The 20,141-nt window shown below is 35.6% G+C and overlaps 1 protein-coding gene across 1 annotated transcript in view; it reads right to left on the bottom strand.

The window, feature by feature from the left end:
• MCM6 (minichromosome maintenance complex component 6) overlaps positions 1-20,141 on the bottom strand; it is a 35,286-nt gene that overhangs the window by 9,669 nt on the left and 5,476 nt on the right. The window contains exons 3-13 of the mRNA XM_020886166.2: positions 18,985-19,095; positions 17,681-17,930; positions 16,010-16,175; positions 15,593-15,738; positions 14,658-14,808; positions 12,204-12,345; positions 9,798-9,939; positions 8,998-9,105; positions 7,332-7,487; positions 5,401-5,529; positions 3,500-3,661 (exon numbers count right to left, since the gene is read on the bottom strand). Coding sequence (XP_020741825.1) covers positions 3,500-3,661; positions 5,401-5,529; positions 7,332-7,487; positions 8,998-9,105; positions 9,798-9,939; positions 12,204-12,345; positions 14,658-14,808; positions 15,593-15,738; positions 16,010-16,175; positions 17,681-17,930; positions 18,985-19,095 — 1,663 coding nt within the window. The remainder of the gene's footprint in view (positions 1-3,499; positions 3,662-5,400; positions 5,530-7,331; positions 7,488-8,997; positions 9,106-9,797; positions 9,940-12,203; positions 12,346-14,657; positions 14,809-15,592; positions 15,739-16,009; positions 16,176-17,680; positions 17,931-18,984; positions 19,096-20,141) is intronic.

Below are 20,141 nucleotides of genomic sequence, written 5' to 3'. Positions count from 1 at the left end.
CAAGAAACATGCAAAAATCATAGGAAGAAAACTTTAAAAGCCATTAAGTGAAACAACAAAAGACTTAAGTGGAAAGATAATGAATGAATCATCAGAACTGTTCACAAATGTTTGCTTTCCTCATTCTAGCCCTCTGATAGGAAAGCACTTCTTCAACCACTTGAATTTAGGCATGGCCATGTTAATTCCTCTGACCAATGAAATTTGAGTGGCAGTGTCATGTCATTTCTAGATAGAAGGTTAAGAAGCAGTGTTTGGTTCACCTTTTCTTCTATCTTCTATAATCATGGAAGTGTATGTCAACAAAGAGACTTATGTCAGCCTGAATTTCCGAGCAATGTGGAGAAGAAAGCCTCTGGCTAACATAAATGAACATGAAGCATAAGCAAAAAAAAATAACTATTTCTGTTTCAAACAGCTGCAATTTTTAGTGGCACAATCTAGATTCTAATTGCTATCATGTTTTCTTAGGAAAAATCATCATAGAGATGTCAGTTCTTATTAACAAATTTAACATGCTCTCAATATCTATAATTTAGGGGGTATACTATTTTTATTTTAGTATAAAAGAACTAAAAACTGAGTATCAAACACTGAGCTGAAGTATATGTTGGCCCTATGTTCAGATTTTTTAAACAAAGATAAAAGAATAGACAGCTTTCAGGGTATAATGCATTTCATTACTACACAATATATTCAACGGTTAGAGAAAATCTAGGGGGTGGTACAATTACCTAGCTTCATACATTTAGTAGCACGAGTATAGGAACAAGCCAGGCAACTGGAGGAAAAACCCCTTTCAGGGCTAAACAGAGTCCTTGATGGCTGACAGACTCTCCCCTTGCCTTCAGACAAACCAAGGAGTTTGTCAGTATATTTAAACACACGGACTTCAGGAGAAACAGGAGCAACAGGATAGGTATTAAGGAACTGGTTCTTGCCAATGAGGATTGTAGGGGCCAGTCTGAAGTGAGCAGAGGTGGCTGGAGGCTGGAAGTACTGCAGCTCAAGTCCAGAATCTGTAGGTGAGAACAGCAGTCTAGAGACAGAATGGTTAGTGCTTTCTTCAAAAGTTCCCAGATTTTACAGAAGCTGTGTATTCCATACACACAACACAGTATTACTCAGACATAAAAAGGAACGCATTCGAGTCAGTTCTAATGAGGTGGATGAACCTAGAGCCTAGTATACAGAAAGAGAAAGATAAACCTCCTACACTAAAGCATATATAAGGAATCTAGAAAGATGGTACTGAGAAAGTTATCTGCAGTGCATCAGTAGAGACACAGGCATAGAGAACAGAGATAATGGACAGAGAGGGCAGGGGAGGAAGGAGAGGGTGAGATGCATGGAAGAGTGACAAGGAAACTTATATTACCATGTCTAAAACAGATAGCCAACAGCGGCGGGGAGGGCAAAGGAGGGCCAGAGAAGGGGAAATTCCTGGGTTTTTCAAACAAGTTTAGGATGCTTTCCTCTTAGTGAACATCAATAATTAAAAAAAAATAACAACACAAAAAACCTAAGCCAACCAATCATTAAGTTCACAACCACCAAAAAAGAACAATGCCAGTGCAGTGGAACTAGCTGTACATTTAAAATATAAAGCCCCACTGAGTAAAATATTGTGGCACTAATGCAAAAAAGGTTGAAAGATCAAAGGAACAGAAAAAAAGAATTCAGAAGGAGACTTTAATAGGCACAAGAATTTAACATAAAATAAAAGCATACCAAATCAGTGTGGAAAAGATAGATTGTTCAGTAAGTGGTGTTGGAACTAGGAAACTAGCTGTAAAAGAATCAACTAATTCATAACTTACCTCCTACAGCAGAATAAATACCAAATGTTTGAATGATTTAAATACAAACAATGAAACCATCTAAGAGCTTGAGGAAATCCTGAGAGAACTCTTTAATAATCTTAGACTAGGGCAGGCCGTTATAATAAAGTAAGTAAAAATGAACAAAGAATATGATCATAAAATAAAAGGAAGTAGAAATGGCTTTTAAATATATGCAAAAACAATTTTAATTCAGGAAATGTATTTCTGTGTATATATGCATATTTATTTTCATATCATGTGAATTTGCTACCTACTAAAAAACCAGAAAGAAAAAAAAAAAGGAAATAAAAACCTAACAGAAATTCTCTAAGACTTGTCAGTTCTATGACACACATTTTAGGAAACATTACAATGGAAAAAATGGTACAAACGTTAGCATAGTTTTTAAGAATTTCCCTCCACCATGACCTATTCTTTCTCTGCAGATTCCACTACATTCTTGCTAAACTTTCCTCCTTTCACTCTAAAAATGCATATCAAAATTCCACATGCCCTTCAGTGATCCAGTTCAACTGTTGGCATCTCCCCAAACCCTCCACCTTCCTTAGGAAAGAATTCATTGATCTCTGTACTCTCTCCTGATGACACTCTACCATAATAATCTCTCTCATATTTCACATATTTAATTAAACTAATGTCTTCTCCCACCAAATTTTCAGCAATGGAAGACAGCGGCTCTTATATTCATCTCTTAACCTACACAGATGTCCATTAAATGTCAGAAGACTCAAAGAACAACAAGTAAGACAGTGTCAAAGTATTTTGTAAACAGTAAAGTGCTATAGCAGAGAATGTGAAAAATTAAACAAACACACATCTGAGAAATGAAATTTATGGGACAAAAATGTGAATGAAGTCACTACAGTGCTCACTTCTGGGGAAGGGTGTAGGTCAACTTCCTAAGATGTTGTTAAATCTATATTCTGAGCTGGGTGGCCATAAGGGTGTATATAAAAAGTCAGAGCTGTACAGTCTCTCCTGTGAATTATACCTCAATCGTACTATTTTAAGAAAAATAGCCAAGTTCTTTCCTCAAACAAAATCTAACACTGTTTAAAAATATAAAGTTATATAAAGCAGGGCTGGTTTGCATGAAGCAGAGATAAGGGTGTGAATATCCTTCCATACTGCTCCCCATTTACTCCCTAAATACCCACTGACATGTACCTGTAAAACCCAGGCTCAAAGAACAATTTAATACCCACACATTATACAAAACTAAGGAGGAAAATTCCCTTCTTAGGTGACTGGGGGCGACATTATCACATTTGTCTCCTATGCCCAGAAGCCTAGCATACTGAAAGGTTTAAATGGTAAGGATTTAACATCGTAAAGTTAAAAAAAAATAAAAGAAACATCGTAAGTTTAAATCTTTCTTGAACGAATGGCACTAATCTTGAACTCACCTCTATTTGTACTCTATACTCTGTCATGATTATCTCATTAATCTAACTACTACATTCAATAAATGCTTGACAGCAACCTTCTTTAAGGGAAAGCCCCCAGGGTCAGGAGTCATGTATCCTATGAAAACTCAACAGTTATATAAAAATAAATCTGCAGTGAATGCTAGTATGTTCTATACCAAAGATAAAAACACACTTAAAGCCAAATATCAATTTCTCTTTCCCATTATGTTAAAGTGAATTTGATACCTCATCACAGCAGTGCATCCGAGCCATTGCTTCAGAGAGACGGATCATGCTCTCAAGCTGTCGCACTGTAATCCTCCATGAAGACTTGGTTACCCCAGAACCATCCCTCTGGCGGAGGCGTTTATACTGTTCCACAATGAAGTCCTCTGACTCTTTAGAAATCTGTTTCAGAACATCGATGAAGTCAGAGCATTTCTACTTAATGGAAGCTGCATTAAACATGAAGGTTAAAAGCTTCCCAGATAGAGATACTCTGGGAGAACTGAGAGGATCAAGACTTTGAAACCAATGACAAGAAATTAGTACTGAAATACCTTTCAAAAGAAACTAATACAAAGGAGGACTATGAATTCCATGCACTGATTTTACGAATAGGAAGACAGTAGTTAGTATTTCAATATGTATGTAATAGTCCTCCCCACTCTGTGGCTTCTCCACATTCTGTTGTTTAAATTACCTATGGTCAACTGTAGTCTAAAAATATTGAAGAGAAAATTTCAGACCGAAACAATTCATGTTTTAAATTGTGTGCTGTTCTGAGTAGTGTCATGAAATCTTAGCAGCTGTCCAATGTCTCACCCAAGATGTGAATCATCCCTTTATCCAGAATATCCACAGTGTATATGGCACTTGCTTATTAGTCAGTCAGTAGCAAACTCAGTTGTCAGATCAACTGTTAGGGTAACACAGTATTTATGTTCAAGTAACACTTTTTTACTTAATACTGCTTCCCAAGCGCAGGAGTAGTGATGCTGGCAATTCAGATATTCTCTTATTGTGCTAACTTATAGGAAAAAACAGTATATATATGGTGTGGTACTACCTGTGAACTCAGGTATCCACTCGGGATATACTTAGCAGCTATTTCAGTAAACCTGATCATTTGTTCAATAATAACAACAAAGTGAGGCAAACTAAAGGATACTCAGTTTTTCAGAGCCCTTAAGGAACTAAGTGTGTTAAGGAAGCATGCCAAAGTTATAGACGGGCCAGTTAGACATGGAGAACAAATGCTTCTGCAGACAAAAGTGATATTCTACCCTTTCCTTGGGACAGTGAGAGTCAATTCTGATATTATGGATGATCAAGTGAAGGTGATAGATAATTAAAATCTAAGCATAACTCCCAAAAGTCAAGCCAGAAATAGTGCAGACATTTCAACAAGAATCAAAGGAAAATTTTTTCTATATTCTATTTTAGGAAAATGCCAAACAACATATGCATTATGGAGTTTATTTATTTTTTTTAAATGTTGGTAGGAGGGGGGTTCAGGATGGGGGACACATGTACACCCATGACTGATTCATGTCAATGTATGGCAAAAACCACAACAATACTGTAGTAGTTAGCCTCCAATTAAAATAAATAAATTAAAAAATAATAACAACAAACAAAAATAAACATCCAAGTGAGCATCCTGAATCCAGTGCAGATTTAATCCAAAGATCTACATCAATTACTGTAAGATAGTTATTTATGTTCATTACAATAAACTAGAGGAATCCAAGTTTTTCCTCAGAGGAAGATTCAAGAGCATCTGTAGACTACTGATTTAAGCATACACAGTTTTAAGATTCTTAGGAATAATGATCGAAATAAAAGGATAGTCTAGTTTGTTTGGTTATTCAAAATTCTTCACTCATAAAAACCTTTTTATTAGCACCTAGTAAGTAGAAGAAAAGGAATATTTCAGACTTTTAAAACATTCCTTTTTCTCAAGTCTCACTGAAGAAATAAATTGTTATCCAAAAAAAAAAAAAAGCCAAAACAAACCCCCAGATCAAGCCAACCAACCAACCATAAAAAATCCTCAAATCCGGTTAAGTTAATTTCCAAGTAAGACATCTGTTTAAATGCCACATATTCATCATGCCTGAATACAGTACAAAAGGGCAGGTTACCTTGGGTTTAAACTGTCTTGCAAAAAGAAGATACCTCCTGATATCATCAAGGGAATACACACGATCAATGGAATCCTCAATTCTTGAATGCAAGTCTACTATTCGCCTGGCAATAGCATAATCTGTAACCTAATTACAAACAAGAAAATCACTTTGATCAGTTACAATAACATCCACTCCAGACTATCCTAGGCATTAAGAAATTATTTGCAGCATGATAATCTCAAGCTTTAATATGCCACCATAAGATGTATTAATGGGTTCAAGTTTCTGAGGAAAGTTTAATACCAGTTTCATCCAAAATCAAATGCTTAAATGTATAGCTGTGCCTTACTCTAAGTAAGACTATTCCTGAAGAAATTAACTGACTTAATTAATCTGACAGAAATAAGAATTCTAGGGCCTTCAGTAAACGCCAGGCTCTATTGCCTTAAGTGTTGTTGAGAAGCATTAATTCATACAATCCTCACAAAGACCTTATTAGGTAGATAACATTACCCCATTTTACAGATAAGTAAATTTAGGCCTGAAAAAATTAAGTAACTTGTCCAACATCCCAGTTAGTAACTGAGCAAGGATTTGAAGAGTTTAGCTTCAGAATATGTCCTCCTAGCCACTATATCATGCTGCCACTTGTGAATATATGAAGATAATCATCATGAAACTGTTACTAACACTGAATAAAATCATACTAAAAATACGCAATTTACTCTCAAATGGTATAGAAAAAAATGTAGAGATATACAGAGCAAATGGTAAAGTAAATAGGGCAAAAACTTATGTGAATTGAATAAAGGGTATATGGGTACTATATGCATTATTGTATTTCCTGCACTTTTCTGTAAGTTTGAAATTATTTCCAATTAAAAAGTTAAAAATTAATAAATTATGTAGAGACATAAAATATATGAAAATCAGTCAATGCCCAACAATGGGGGGTGGAGACTAGGTTAAACATTTTATATAGATTTATGAAGGAAAAGAACCAAAACCAAAGATAAAACAAGAAAACCCTCTGACATTCACATTATTGGAAGGCAAATTTTATTTAGATAAATTTAAAACTTTACTGTAAGCAAGAGTTATGTATTCTGCCTGAAGTAATGTAGTCTCTCCATGCTCAGTAATTAAAAGTACAGTACAATATTACCTTCTAAGGTCATTTTGCAGTTCTGCATACATCTGAGATGTGCAATGTTGTTAAATATTTAAGTCTAAGTAACTCTAATACTAGGCTTCCCTTGTGGCTCTGCTGGTAAAGAATCCGCCTACAATGCAGGAGACTTGAGTTCAATTTCTGGGTTGGGAAGATCCCCTAGAGAAGGGAAAGGCTACTCACTCCAATATTGCGGCCTAGAGAATTCCATGGACTGCACAGTCCATGGGTCACAAAGAGTTGGACACGGCTGAGTGACTTTCACTTTCTTTCAACTCTAATACTAACATGTTAGAATGTAAGTAAATCCACAATTTCACATTCAATCTTAAAACTGCTACATAATTAGAAAAAAATGTGACACATGCAGTAATTTGACAGGAAGATATAGGGAGACAAATGACTCATAATTTGTGGAAAAAAAAGGAAAGTGTTTGGTATCTGAATTCTTTTCAACCTTAATGAAAAAATAAAAATCTAATAAAAATCTTAAAGGGTACAGTTAAGAACTGTGTTTTTTTTTTTTGTTAAGAATTAAAAAGCAATAACAAAAACAACAAACTTGATATTCCTTAACACAATTAAGCAGAACCATCATTTAAGTGATTTTGAGTTGCTTAATAAACCTATCTAATCCTGTGCCACTCAGATATATGAAAGGTCAGTGCCAACACATGCACCAATTCTTCATGAGTACATCTTCCAGGTTTGTCTCAATCAATTACTCAAACTGGAAATAATAAAGGGAGCTCAGAGGGACAGCTTGAGTAGTTACCTCATTACATTCATCCACAAGTATAAAGAAGAGATCAAATCGGGACATGATAGGAGCTGACAAATTTATATTCTGTTTCAACGATTTTGATCTGTCATAGTGTCCACTGATGGGGTTTGCTGCTGCCAAAATGGATGTCCTGGCATTCAGAGTAGCCTGACCACAAAAGGAAAAAATCATGACAGGTTTAAAGACAACTGGAATGGCATATGACAAACCTCAACCACATTCATAATTAACAAAAACCAAAATAATAAGATATCATCTTTCACCTACTAAATCATTGAAATCAAAGTGTGATATAGCAACAGGTATCCCCATACAATGTTGCTGGTATGATGTGTATGCCCTTTAAGTCAGCAATTTCTTACTAAGAGTTCATCTTGCAGCCAGATATAGGAAGAGGCGTACAATGCTTACAATGTTGTTTGTAATACAAAAGGCTGGAAATGACCTAAACATCACTCTTTTTTATAAGAGCCTAATGAGTCAAACTGGGGTATATACAAGCGAAAATCATGGGAGTAATAAAAAACTAAAGTGGACCTTAAAAAAAAAAAAAAAGTGGATCTAATATATGGTATAGGAAAACTATCAAAATAAAATTACAAAGTTAAATGAGCAAGAAATAAAACTTTATGTGCATTATGCTTATTTATGATAAAATATTCCTAAAAGGGACATAAACTCAGCAGACATTTCTGAGTATCTACTGGTGCTGAGAGAAGGAGATTTCTCTTTTTAATTTACATTTACCTCTTACATTTTTCTTAACTATTTGAATGTATTACTTTTATTTTTAAAGATGTATTTCTCTCTAATGATAATTACAATATTGTGTCAGGGAGTGTTTGACGGGAGGATTCCTACATGCCGTCTCTCATGAGTCCTCTGTCCCTCTTCAAGCGAACAGCACGCTGCTCCCAGGGACTGAGGTCATTGTGTGAGGCAGGCTTGGGTCTCCTTTGGTAAACATTCTCTTTAAGACAAAACTGCTTAGTCCCCTTCCCCTTTCTTGAGATATGGATTGTCTCCTGACCTTGTGACTAACATTACTCCTTGTTCCCTTGGTAACCGTTGCAAGTATGTTTGGTTTGCCGAACTCTATCATTCCTGAAAGAAGTTTCTTGTACCACAGCCTATATATACTCATAGAGTAATCATTAAAGCACCTTTGCTCCATTAGAGCTTAGGTCCCCGGGTCTTTTTTCTCTCTCTCTCTTTTACTTTCTTATCGTCGACTCCGTACCACCAGGTTCCGGTCCATTAAAGGACCCCAACAATATTGTACTTATTATTTCCATTTAAATGATTTGTCAATTTTATTTCTGTTACAATTGGAAGCACACTGTAGCAGACTACAGAGAAGCTTTGTGGAAATTTTGAAAGAGCTAAAAATTTCACTATTACTTCCTCTACTTTGTGTAATAACAATTTTCACAGTACCTTTAACAGCACCTGTAATTTGTAGTCAAGTGCTCTATCCCTGAGCTATGCCCCCATCACCTGTAATTTGGATTAATCCTAAGGGCTATATTTTCCATTTCAATTAACAGCATTTCATGTTGAAGTAATTAATGCATTTTATCTAAGTGATCACCTCCAGAGCTACAGAAGTCTACAAGGCTAAGGCATGATGGAGTGGAACAGAAGTGGACACACATACCTTCACTCCTGCTTTGGTGATAGAGATGGTTTGCTGTTCCATAGCTTCATGAATAGCAACCTGATCCCGCACATCCATCTTATCAAACTCATCAATACAACATACACCCTGTAATCAAATAAGCCTGGTATAAGAAACTTCCGTTCAGATGTCAAACGGCAAGGAAACTCAAAGTTTGCTACCATAGTGACTTTAAACAACTAAGGTAAGTAAGCAATTCCAATTCCCTCTACTAGAGTAAGACAGTATAAGATCCCCAAGGGAACCATACAACTTACAACTCATTTTAAACTTTAAACTAAAGGTAAAACTAAAAACAGGCAGTTACCTATTGCACTTTTATTCAACATCCAAATGTGTAAATCTCAGGGTCAAAACATTCTGGATCACCTCAGTGTTGATTTTAGGCTTAAAGTGAAGGATGAAGTTGGAACATAATGTTTCTAAGTATATACAGCTCAATTTACATGCATTCACAGATCTAACTGATCTATGACAAATACATGCAAAATGCAATAGATATACTCACAGATGTATCACAGTCTAGAAAGGAGAAAGTGCTGAGACATACTAGTCATAGCAAACAAGCTCAGGGCAGGCAATATAGTCTACAGAAGTTCAGAAAGTGCTGACTAATGATTATAATCCCAATTTCTAGATTAATAAAACCATAAATTATTCACTGAAAGTATTTTATTTTTTCTTGAAAAAGAACACCTTAATAGAAACTTATAGGTCTTTATTGATAGGGTAGGGGGTATTCTGATTTCTTTGTATCTAATCAGGTAAAATGTTCTTACATTATCAGCCAGCATCAAGGCTCCAGCCTCAATGACAAACTCATGAGATTCTTCATCTCTCACAACAGCTGCTGTTAAGCCAGCAGCACTGGACGCTTTGCCACTGGTGTAGACAGCTCTGGGACTGAATTCCTCTACGTGCCTGTTCAAGGTTATCATATTCATTAATATATGATTACAAAGCATCCTTTTCAGGATTATCAGCTTGATACAGTTTACATCAATTAAGAATTTACATCAAGTAAGAATTTAAGAGAACATTTGGAAAAGGCATTAAAAAAATGCAATAAAGATATATGCCATAGACCAAATAGAAAGTCTTTTCTCCTTTGGTCTTCTGAATAGGCTAAATCCATTCCTGTCAAAGGAAGATGAAATTCATACATGACAAAAACATCAATTAACAGTTTGGCACCAGTAATCCAGAAGTAAACCAGAAGACCTTGCACTTAAAAAATGAAGACAAACAAACAAACAAAAAACAACAACAACAAAAAAAATAAAATAGATGTGAAATTTATTCCAAAAAGGTAAGGTTGGCTTAACAACTAAGAAACAGTAATATGCCATATTAAAAAAGATAAAAAGCATTATAATAGATGCAAAAAGTGTGAAAAAATCTAATACCCTCTCATGACAAAAACTCAACTAATTAGAAGAGGCTTTCCCTCAACCTGCTAAAGGGTATCTATGAAAACCCACAGCTAACATCATACTTATCTAGTAAAAGACTGAATGCTTTTCCCCTAAGAACAGGAATAAGACTTATGGGTCTATTCCTGCCACTTCTATTCAACATTACACTGAAAGATTCAGCCAGGGCAATTAGGCAAGAAAAAGAAAAAGGCACCCATATTTGAAAGAAAAAAGAACTATCACTATTTGCATTTAACATGATCTTGCAGACAAGTTAGATCCACTAAAACACAACTAATAAGTCCACTAAAACAGAATAAATCAGTTTGTTCATGTTGCAAGATAAAAGACCAATAGTTGTATTTTCACACACTTGCAACAACCCAAAAATGAATCTAAGAAAACAGTTCCATTTATATTAGCATCATAAAGAATAAAATACTTAGGGATAAATTTAATAAAAGAAGCACAGCACATACACTGAAAACTACAAAGCATTACTGAAATTAAAGATGACCTAAATAAATGGAAAGATAACCCATGTTCATGGATCAGAAGACTTAATATTGTTAAAAAGCAAATATAATCAGGTACAATACAATACTGCTCAGAGGCAACACTAGTACATCTTTTGTGGTGGTGATGGAGAGATGGGAGGCAGGAGCAACAGAAATGAAGAAAAATAAAGAGAATTCATTTAACACAGGACTATTATCTTCAAGTCTAGAACTCAGTCCATGATATACTTGAAGGAAATAATATTTAATTTTAAAGCTCCAGCTAAAAATTTTATGTTCTAGAACACTGCCAAGTTAAAAATTTCCCAAATAAAGGAAAGGCAGCTTGATACAGTATGAAGAGCACATGCTTTGCAATCAAAGGCTGAATTCTAATATTCATGGCTTAGAGCCACCTGTCAGCTCTAAGGAATTAGACAATTTACTGAGACTCAGAGTTTTGTTTGCCTCCCTGGAAAAAAAGAGAATATTATATACCTGTCTGAATGCTGGCAGGACATGACATAATACACATACACACATACACAGACACACACAGCACTAAGAACACAAGAGGTGCTCAAAAACTGGTTGCCATTATCTTGACCTCTAAGTTTCTTAAAAGTCTGAAAGTAAGCAAGTATTTATAGCTTTTAAAAATTAGCAGAAAAAAAATTAATAAAAATTAGCAGAAATTGCTAACTTCATACTGGTAAGTTCAGCATAAAATGCCTCATCTTTATCACACTGTTTCTGGAAATTGTGTCCTGTATAAGAACCGTGAAGACATTTGTATTCTTAACCTCAGCAATCCTATGCCTAGGAATTTACCCAAAGGAAGATAATAAAATAAAAACTTATACACATTATGATGTTCACTGTATTTGATCATTAAAATAAGTTACTCTGTTAAACTGTCTAATATCAGGGTAGGGGAATTATCTTTTAAGCTATAATATGCCAACAAAAAACCATTGTGAAAATAGAGAAACATCGAAAAGTATTTAAGGTATTAATTAAAATTAAAAATATGCATGCTGTGACTTATAACCATGGAGATATATATATATTCATACATTCAAAGAGTTTAATACAAAGATTAAAAGAATTCTGTGTGGGAATGTAATTACAATTTTTACTTATTCCAAAATCTGTGAAATGTTGTTACGTTCTCCTTAACGAATTAAGGTGTACTTTAACCTAAGAGAGTTTTTGAAAGCCTGCAACTATGCGTATTATTTTCTTTGTTGTACTATCTCAGGCAAACACTTACTTGAGAAACTGGCTCTTAGCTGTACTTGGGTCACCAACAATGCAAACATTTATATCCCCTCGAAGAGAGGTCCCTTCCCCTGTTGTCTTTGGGACACCACCAAAGAGCATCAGCAAGACACCCCGTTTTACTTCATCATTACCTGAAATAAAAACCCAAGGTATTTTTCAACATGAGTTTAAACAATTTCACAGGACACTACAAAGGCATGTTTACCAACCAAAAGCAAAGGCAGCTGAAGCAAAGCTAAGACCAGAGTAAAAATATCTATCTGGTTTCTCACCTTGATCTTTGTTCTCGTCCTATGAATGCAAAGTCACCTAATCACTGTACTAATACCTTCACCTGAAACAGATGCTGATGCTCACCAATCTAAGAGTCTTTCCTTGTCTATAAGTCCTGCTTCCTACACAAAGTCTTTCTCTATGTCACAGTTCTCAAATACCCCTCCCCACAAATAAACTATGTCCACTACAGCCTACCATATTTGTTAGTTCTTTCCAACTGCAGGTTATACAGCTCTATCAAGAGTTTCAGGAAATGATCCATGACTTACCTCTTTTGTATAAGGAATAGTGACCCATGCTGAATATAAATACAAGCTAACTGAACTGATATGAATTAGGCAAGATGCTGAATGTGACCTACAGCTGCTTCTAAGAACTGTTTTTGAATGTATGACGGAAATGAACAATTAAAAAAAAAACACACACAACACCAAATTTTAGAAATGTGATATTGGAAGAAACATTCTTCTGTCTTAATTATTATGACTTTCTGTGAATGCCATGAACGAAATGCTGGCACATGTACACAAAGCAGAAAATTTCCTTAGAAGCAGAAAATTTAAAATCCATTCCAAAAACAAACTTTCTGACTTATAACCTGTATGAAACAAATGCATTGGAGGTGTGGTAGTTTAAAATAGCCCACAAATTACTTGATAATCCTCATTTCTAGATGGAGCTTAAAATTCTCCTCTCCGTAAGTGTGGCTGGGCTTAGTAACTTGGTTCCCACAAATAGCATATGGTGGAAGTGAAGGTGTATAACTTCCAGCACTAGGTCCTGAGACGCATTTTGCTTCCTCCTTGCTCTGCTCTCTTGGACTGCATGCTCTGAAGGAAGCCAGCTGCTGTGCTATGAGGACACTGGAATAGTCCGGTGAAGAGATTCATGCAGTAAGGAACTGAGGCTTCCAGCTAACAAGCACTAACAGATAAGCAGTGAGTGGATCCTTGTAAGTGGATCCTCCAGCTCATGTCAAGTCTTCAGATGACTACAGCCCTAGGTGACATCCTGGCTACAAAATCTACAAAGACTGACCAAGACCACACAGCTAAGTCTCTCTCAAATTCCTGACTGACAGACTATATAAGATAATGTTTGCTGTTTTAAGCCATTAAGTTTGGGATAATTTGTTACATAGCAATGGATTAACTTATGGTGGGAGAATGGAACAGTATAAAAATTTGATACCTACTCATTGTAAGGGAGGATACGCTAAAATCCACAAAGGATTATTAACATTAAGGATTTCAGTTCAATTTCACTGACCAAATATTTAAGCAGAGAAAAAGGTTAATTTTCAATGATTAAAACTACATACCTAAGGCAAATAACCATAATCTTATTAACTCTTGCCATTACTTCAACTGAATATGGAGGGATGGAAAAAAAAAAATAAAGCATGAGACCTGAAAAGATAGTCACATCCTTCAATGTGCAAGGGGATTTAATGACAGTGAGCAGCTAGTAACCAAGAGCTAAGAAAGTGTGAAAGTAGAAACCACAAGATATAGGCATAGTTGTTGTTCAGTCACTAAGCTGTGTCTACCTCTTTGTGACCCCATGAACTGCAGCACGCCAGGCTTAGGCACAGTACATATAACCAAAAAAAAAAAAAAAAAAAAAGAAATCTCTTCCCATTGTGAAAACTAACCAGAAAAAAAAGAGATCAGGATATTAATCTGGCATATCAGAATACTCTTACATGCAGTTTTGTCCTAAAGTCCGAAAAAGACGACTAAATGACTTTTTCTTTTTCCAAAAGAAAACTGGCAAAATACACACAACATAAAATTAACCACTGCAACCACTTTTAAGGGGTTCAGTGGAATTAAGTACATTCACTATCTTTTACAACCATCACCCATTCACTTCTAGGACTTTTCATAACCCCAAACACAAATTCTATCCATTAAACAATTCCCTATTTCTCTCCTCAGCAGGTAATCTTTTTCTACTTTCTCTCTCTATGAATTTACCTATTTTAAGTATCTCATTTTAACTGGAATCATGTAATATCTGTCCTTTTATAAATGACGTTTTAAAATCCCTTCTAAGCCCACTAAAAACCTTTTAACATCTGATTTATGTATTTTAAGAAGTTACATGTTGCTGTTTTACAAACAGTACTTTGACTTCAAGCTTATTTCACAGATAGACTTCTTACCATGTATAGTAGGGAACAGGCTTGTACAAAGATTGTGGTACAGATTTTTATCTTGACTCATTTCAAACACTTTCTCCCACTCCTTCACAGTCATTTGGTTCTTAATGCTCTCAGCTGTCTGTTCCTCATCTCGGAGCTCTTTTCCTCCAAACTGAGGGGGAGAAGACAGGAAAAAAATAGTAGTATAAAAATAGTCAAAATAAAGCGAAAGATAAGAAACATCACCACAAACAAAATACATCCTGGGAGGTCAAAATCTGTTGACTGTAAAGGTTTAAAAACAAAAAATCTAAGCAGTATGGCCTAAGTTAACCAGGATTCCAAGGAGCTTGTCATCTGTCCAGTGATTTATAAATAACAAAAAAAGCTACCATTGTTTTGCACTGCTATCTAAATGAATCCAGATGCTCAAGAGATGAGCCATAATAAAATGGTAATCATTGTTATGAAGATGAGAATGCACAGAATATTATGTTCACTCCTCATTTCCCAACACTGGACTATTTTCCAAAATTTTTCTCACTGCTTTCCCATCCTGCAAACAAAATAAAGTTCTCAACAACTATAATACCAGGGGTCAATCACTCTCAGGAAGAGTAATTTATAAGCTATTTCCCAGGTTACAAAATTTTTCTATTTGTACTTTCTCAAGGAGTATGACAGAGGAACTGTAACAATTAAAAAACAAACAAGACCACCCCCACCTCCAGAAAAACCACCATTAGTAATATAACACCAATGTGCTTAAAGCACTGAACTTTAACACACAAAAATAAGTAACACTTTTCCTTAAGGTCAGGAAGACAAGGCACGAAAAAATCTGGTTTTAGAACTAAAGCGCAAATCTCAACCCAAACACTTGTCTTTAACACTGAATTTGCAGCGGCCTCAGGTAATGTCTTTCTGAAGCTTTGCCATTCTACTAAGACACTCACCCTTGGGTTGGTTGGTGCAACACAGCAGGCAAGAAAAACCAGCCTGTATGAAAGGTCTCTAACACCAAGGGCCCGGAGGCCTCGAACACCTTCTGTCTCATATCCATCAACACCACTCACACGGGAATCAGTCTCTGCACGTGCTCCTGAAACATTAAATGATAGGTTGTTTCATAGCTCAAATACTGAAGGTACTGATAATCAAAATTGCTCAGATAAATGAAACTTAAAAATCTAAAAATTTCATTTCAGCTTTGAAAATTTCAGAACAGTAGGTTCTGTAGCAAAACCAGTTAGTCTTTGTTAGCATTATAGTTCCTTGCTCACTCTGATTGGTAGCCAAAAATAAGGAAGAGGCAAGAAGCTAGATGTTCTGCAATAACAGAATTTGTTAAACTGGAGCCACAGATTACTGACCTGGTGTGCTAAGCTTAGACACGTCAGGCACAACAATCAGCGTCCCTGTAAAGTCACATTTGTCACCAGCTTGAGCTGACTCCACAGCTTCAGCCCTCAAGATCACTTCTAGACTACGGGGGATACTCCCTCGAGGAAGCTCAGCTTGAGTCTCTTGAATACGAACCTATAACAGAGACAAATAAATGGCCAAGGATGAGATCTCTTTCAAGTGCCATGTGATCTTAATTAAATGCACAAATATTGATATATCCTAAATTATCTTACTAGTTGGCAGACTTTTGACATGTGCCAACATTCATCTTAAAAATTCTCTACCATAAAACTCTTTTCAATTTGGTAAGATATTACATCTATTTAAAAACTGCAACTTCACTTTTACTCTCATTAAACAATACATATTTTGTTCACTTTGTTGAAATTTACTTTGTGCTTTGGGTCCCATCCTCCTCTAAATTGTCAGGGAAACTTTATGAAAAATTCACATCTATAATACTCTCCACCTCAGTGCAACTGTTAACATTACTTAAGATACACATGTTTACTATATTATTTGAAAGAAGTTGCAAAAATCAAGGTATTTTACCCCTAGACATTAAAGCACTCATCTCCTAAGAATAAAGACAATCTCCTATGTAACCACAATGCCATCAATCACATCAAGAAGTTAAGTATTTAATTCCATGTCTTCTATTATCCAGTCCACTTTCGTATTTCCCCAATTGTCAAGAATGTCCTTTATTACAGCTGTTTCCCCCCACAACCTAAATTCATATTTTGGTATTTGGTTTTTATATCAAGTTCTTTATCAGATACAAAGCATCTCTTACCCAAAGTTGTGGGTAGAGTACAGGCTTCTTACTAACCAAGTATCAAAATAATACAAGAAAACTAAGTAAAGACTAAAAGTTGAATTTAATATTATTTATTTTAGTCTGGTACTCATTCTTCTAGTGCTTGAGCTACTGCAACTTTTCTTTCCTCCTTGCATATTCCAGAGTTACTCAGTCCTGAAGAGACTTAGCCCCTTCATTCTTAACTGCTACCATCTATCTCTTGCCCAGGTAACCATAACTGCTTGTTAGTCTCTAGTTAAATACTACCACTGTTGTCCCATTAATCTTCCTGAAACAAAGAAAAATACATATCTGAAAACGTATTCCTCTTGCTTTTCAAAACAGGTCCAAACTTCTCAATTTGAGGATCCAAGTACTTCCATGCCTCATACCAAATCATCTCTCAGATGATCTCCAATTTGGTTCTTCTACTTTAATCATGATAATCCCCACAGCTACTGACAAGCATGTCCATTTTCACCTGTCCTTTTACTTATGCTTCCTCCTGCTTAACCACCATCTCCAAATCTTATACCAAGTCTCAGTTTCCATAACTCTAACTTATAGTGATAACTAATAACAAGTTACTGTTTATTCTTTGACAAATATGTTTTATTTGTCTGAAGGAGCTTCCAAGATACTAAAAGTTAGAACACATTATATACTGATAATTGAAATTTGCAAGACATTTAGCTTAAACTTGTAGTTTTTATGTAAGTTACGGATCTTTAGGCAATTACAACATTGCCTAAGTTAAACTTATAATAATAATTACAAGTGCAAGTGCCTAGAAGTGAATTATTAGCATAGGCTGAATCTGATCTAAACAGAATACCTTTTGAAAATCAACAAATCTTGATTTATTTGTATCCAGCAGGAATCTCCGTCTGTTGGCACAAACTGGATTTCGACAGATGTTTGGCTGTGTGTATTTGAACTGCTGTTCCACATCCTTGATCACTGTCTGACAGTCCAAGCACAGGAAAGTTCCGCTTACAAGCTCTGGGTGAACTGGGTGAGTCCGTACCACCTGCCCACTGATGCGAGTAAGCAAACCAATTCTGGATGAGGTGAGCTCTCGAATTCTGTTTAAAGAAAGATACTGCATTAGTAAATGTTCATTTCCAAACTAAAAATATTCACTTTTAATGAGAGGATAGTCAAAGACAATTTATGCTTAAAACAATAAGAGACAAGGTATTCTTTAGACTCTCCTAAAAGAGTGATTTAGTCAATATGCCCATTCCTGAAGTATAATGTACATGCATCACAACAAAATACATAAGTGAATAATAATAAAAAACCAAAAAAACAAAAAAGCCACCAAAAATCCTAAGTAAAGGACATGAAAGAAATGCAATTACAATTATAAAACAGGGGCTTCCCAGATGGCACAGTGGTAACGACTCTGTATACAATGCAGGAGATGTGTGTTTGACCCCTGGACTGGGAAGATCCTTTGGAGGAGGAAATGGCAACCCACTCCAGTTATTTTTGCTGGGAAAAAGCTCAGGGACAGAGGAGCCTGGTAGGCCACAGTTTATGGCATCACAAAGAGTTGGACACAACTGTGTGACAGAGCACACACGCAAATATATTTTCTGCTAACCTACATTTCTAAATAAGTATTTTTATTGTACAGTTGTCATGGGGGCAAACTTGTTTGAACTTGAAGGCTTAGAAAACACTTTATTTCAGAAACTCATTTTATAGTAAATAACTTGATAACTTTATAGGTAATTTTAGTAAAGTTTTCAAAATATCACTTTAATTTCCTCCAATAAATTTATTCTTTAAAAAATTGCTAAAGAGGAGAACAGTTTAAAAGTTATGCTATTTAAGCTCTTGACAATTCATTACTTTTTGTGACTGCTCTCATTTTTCATATTTTCTCTCTAAATTAAGCTTTCACGTAAACATCCCTTAAAAGGTGTCCTAAAGTATTATAATCCCTAGAAATGACTTTACTAACTTACTTCCCTTTCCATTTCCCTGGAAATATAGATTTTTCCAAAACTAAATGTTCTGGATAAGTGGGTATAACTCTTTACAGATATAAGATTACAACCTTCTGAGCTTTCTGACAAGTGACAGCTATACTATTCAGTGAATTCTTTTTCCTTTCAAAGAGTTTCTTACTTGTGTCTGGTAGGTAGGTCTTGAAATGCAACATAAAAATCCTTGGCAAGAGGGATCTCTTTACGGTCTTTGACAAAGGTTTTCAAGGCTCGACATAGGTAAGGGTAAACTCTGAAAAGCAAACAAGAAGAAAATCAACTTACAACTTTAAGAGGCTTACCAAGCCCTCTTTTCCCTTTCATGCTTCCCAATAGCTGAAACCAAGGAATTTCATCTGATTACATCCAAGCTTTAGAATGTAATTATTCAGGACTCTTCTATCATCTGGTCCAGGAACCTCTTTAATCCTCTATTACACCACAAATACATCTAAGATAACACAAACACCAAATATAAAGTGCTATTCCTTGATATCTATAATTTTTAAATAATCATTTAGTAGGCACACCACAGACCACTCCTCTGTCCAAGATTACTCTTCTTGAACCTGGGCAGTGTACTACCTTTTAATAGCAAAGCAGCCTCCCATTTGGTGTCAAGGCCTAGTATATTCTTCTAGGTTTAATTCTTGATTGACAGGAAATGGATAAGGGTAGGGAAGGAATCTGTGTACTGATGTGAGAGCAAGTTGGCAGAAACGTTTCACCTAACTGGTTAGGTGGGTGTGTGCAGGTCCCCTTAAGTTTTTTTTAGTTTTTTTTTTTTGAGTTAAGTTTTAAACAGCTGCAGTAGCTTGGCTTACGCAGTAGGATCTGGAAGTCCTCTGAAGGATCAGCTACTCTCAGGAGACAGAACTGTGCAGCAGAGTCTGTGCATGAGGTATGGACGTAGGTGTTTCTACCATCAGCCCAATTTTCTACCTCCCTCTCACTTGTCAGGACAACTTTTCCTACTGCATACATTCACAATAAATTCTACTGCTTATCCTTCTAGCCATTCTTGATAGTCAGATATAACTAGAAACACTGAGACAAACCCATTTCCCAGTCCACCAGGTGAAAAAACAGGACTGTGACTCCTTATTCCTGGGTCTTCATTTCTCCTTCATAACTGTCCACAGTGTTTATTTTAACCTGATTTTATTTATACAGATTGTCACATTTATTTAATCCAAATGAAGACAGAATTCTGTGTAGAAAGATGTTTCTTGCTTTATATAGCAATCAAAAGCAGATTAAAAGCCTAATGTCTAACTTCTGCCCCCCAAATATTCTTTG

The sequence above is a fragment of the Odocoileus virginianus genome, chromosome 13 (genome assembly GCF_023699985.2).
Source record: "Odocoileus virginianus isolate 20LAN1187 ecotype Illinois chromosome 13, Ovbor_1.2, whole genome shotgun sequence".
Classification (NCBI taxonomy): Eukaryota; Metazoa; Chordata; class Mammalia; order Artiodactyla; family Cervidae; genus Odocoileus; species Odocoileus virginianus.
This window is presented reverse-complemented; position numbering and strand designations above follow the sequence as displayed.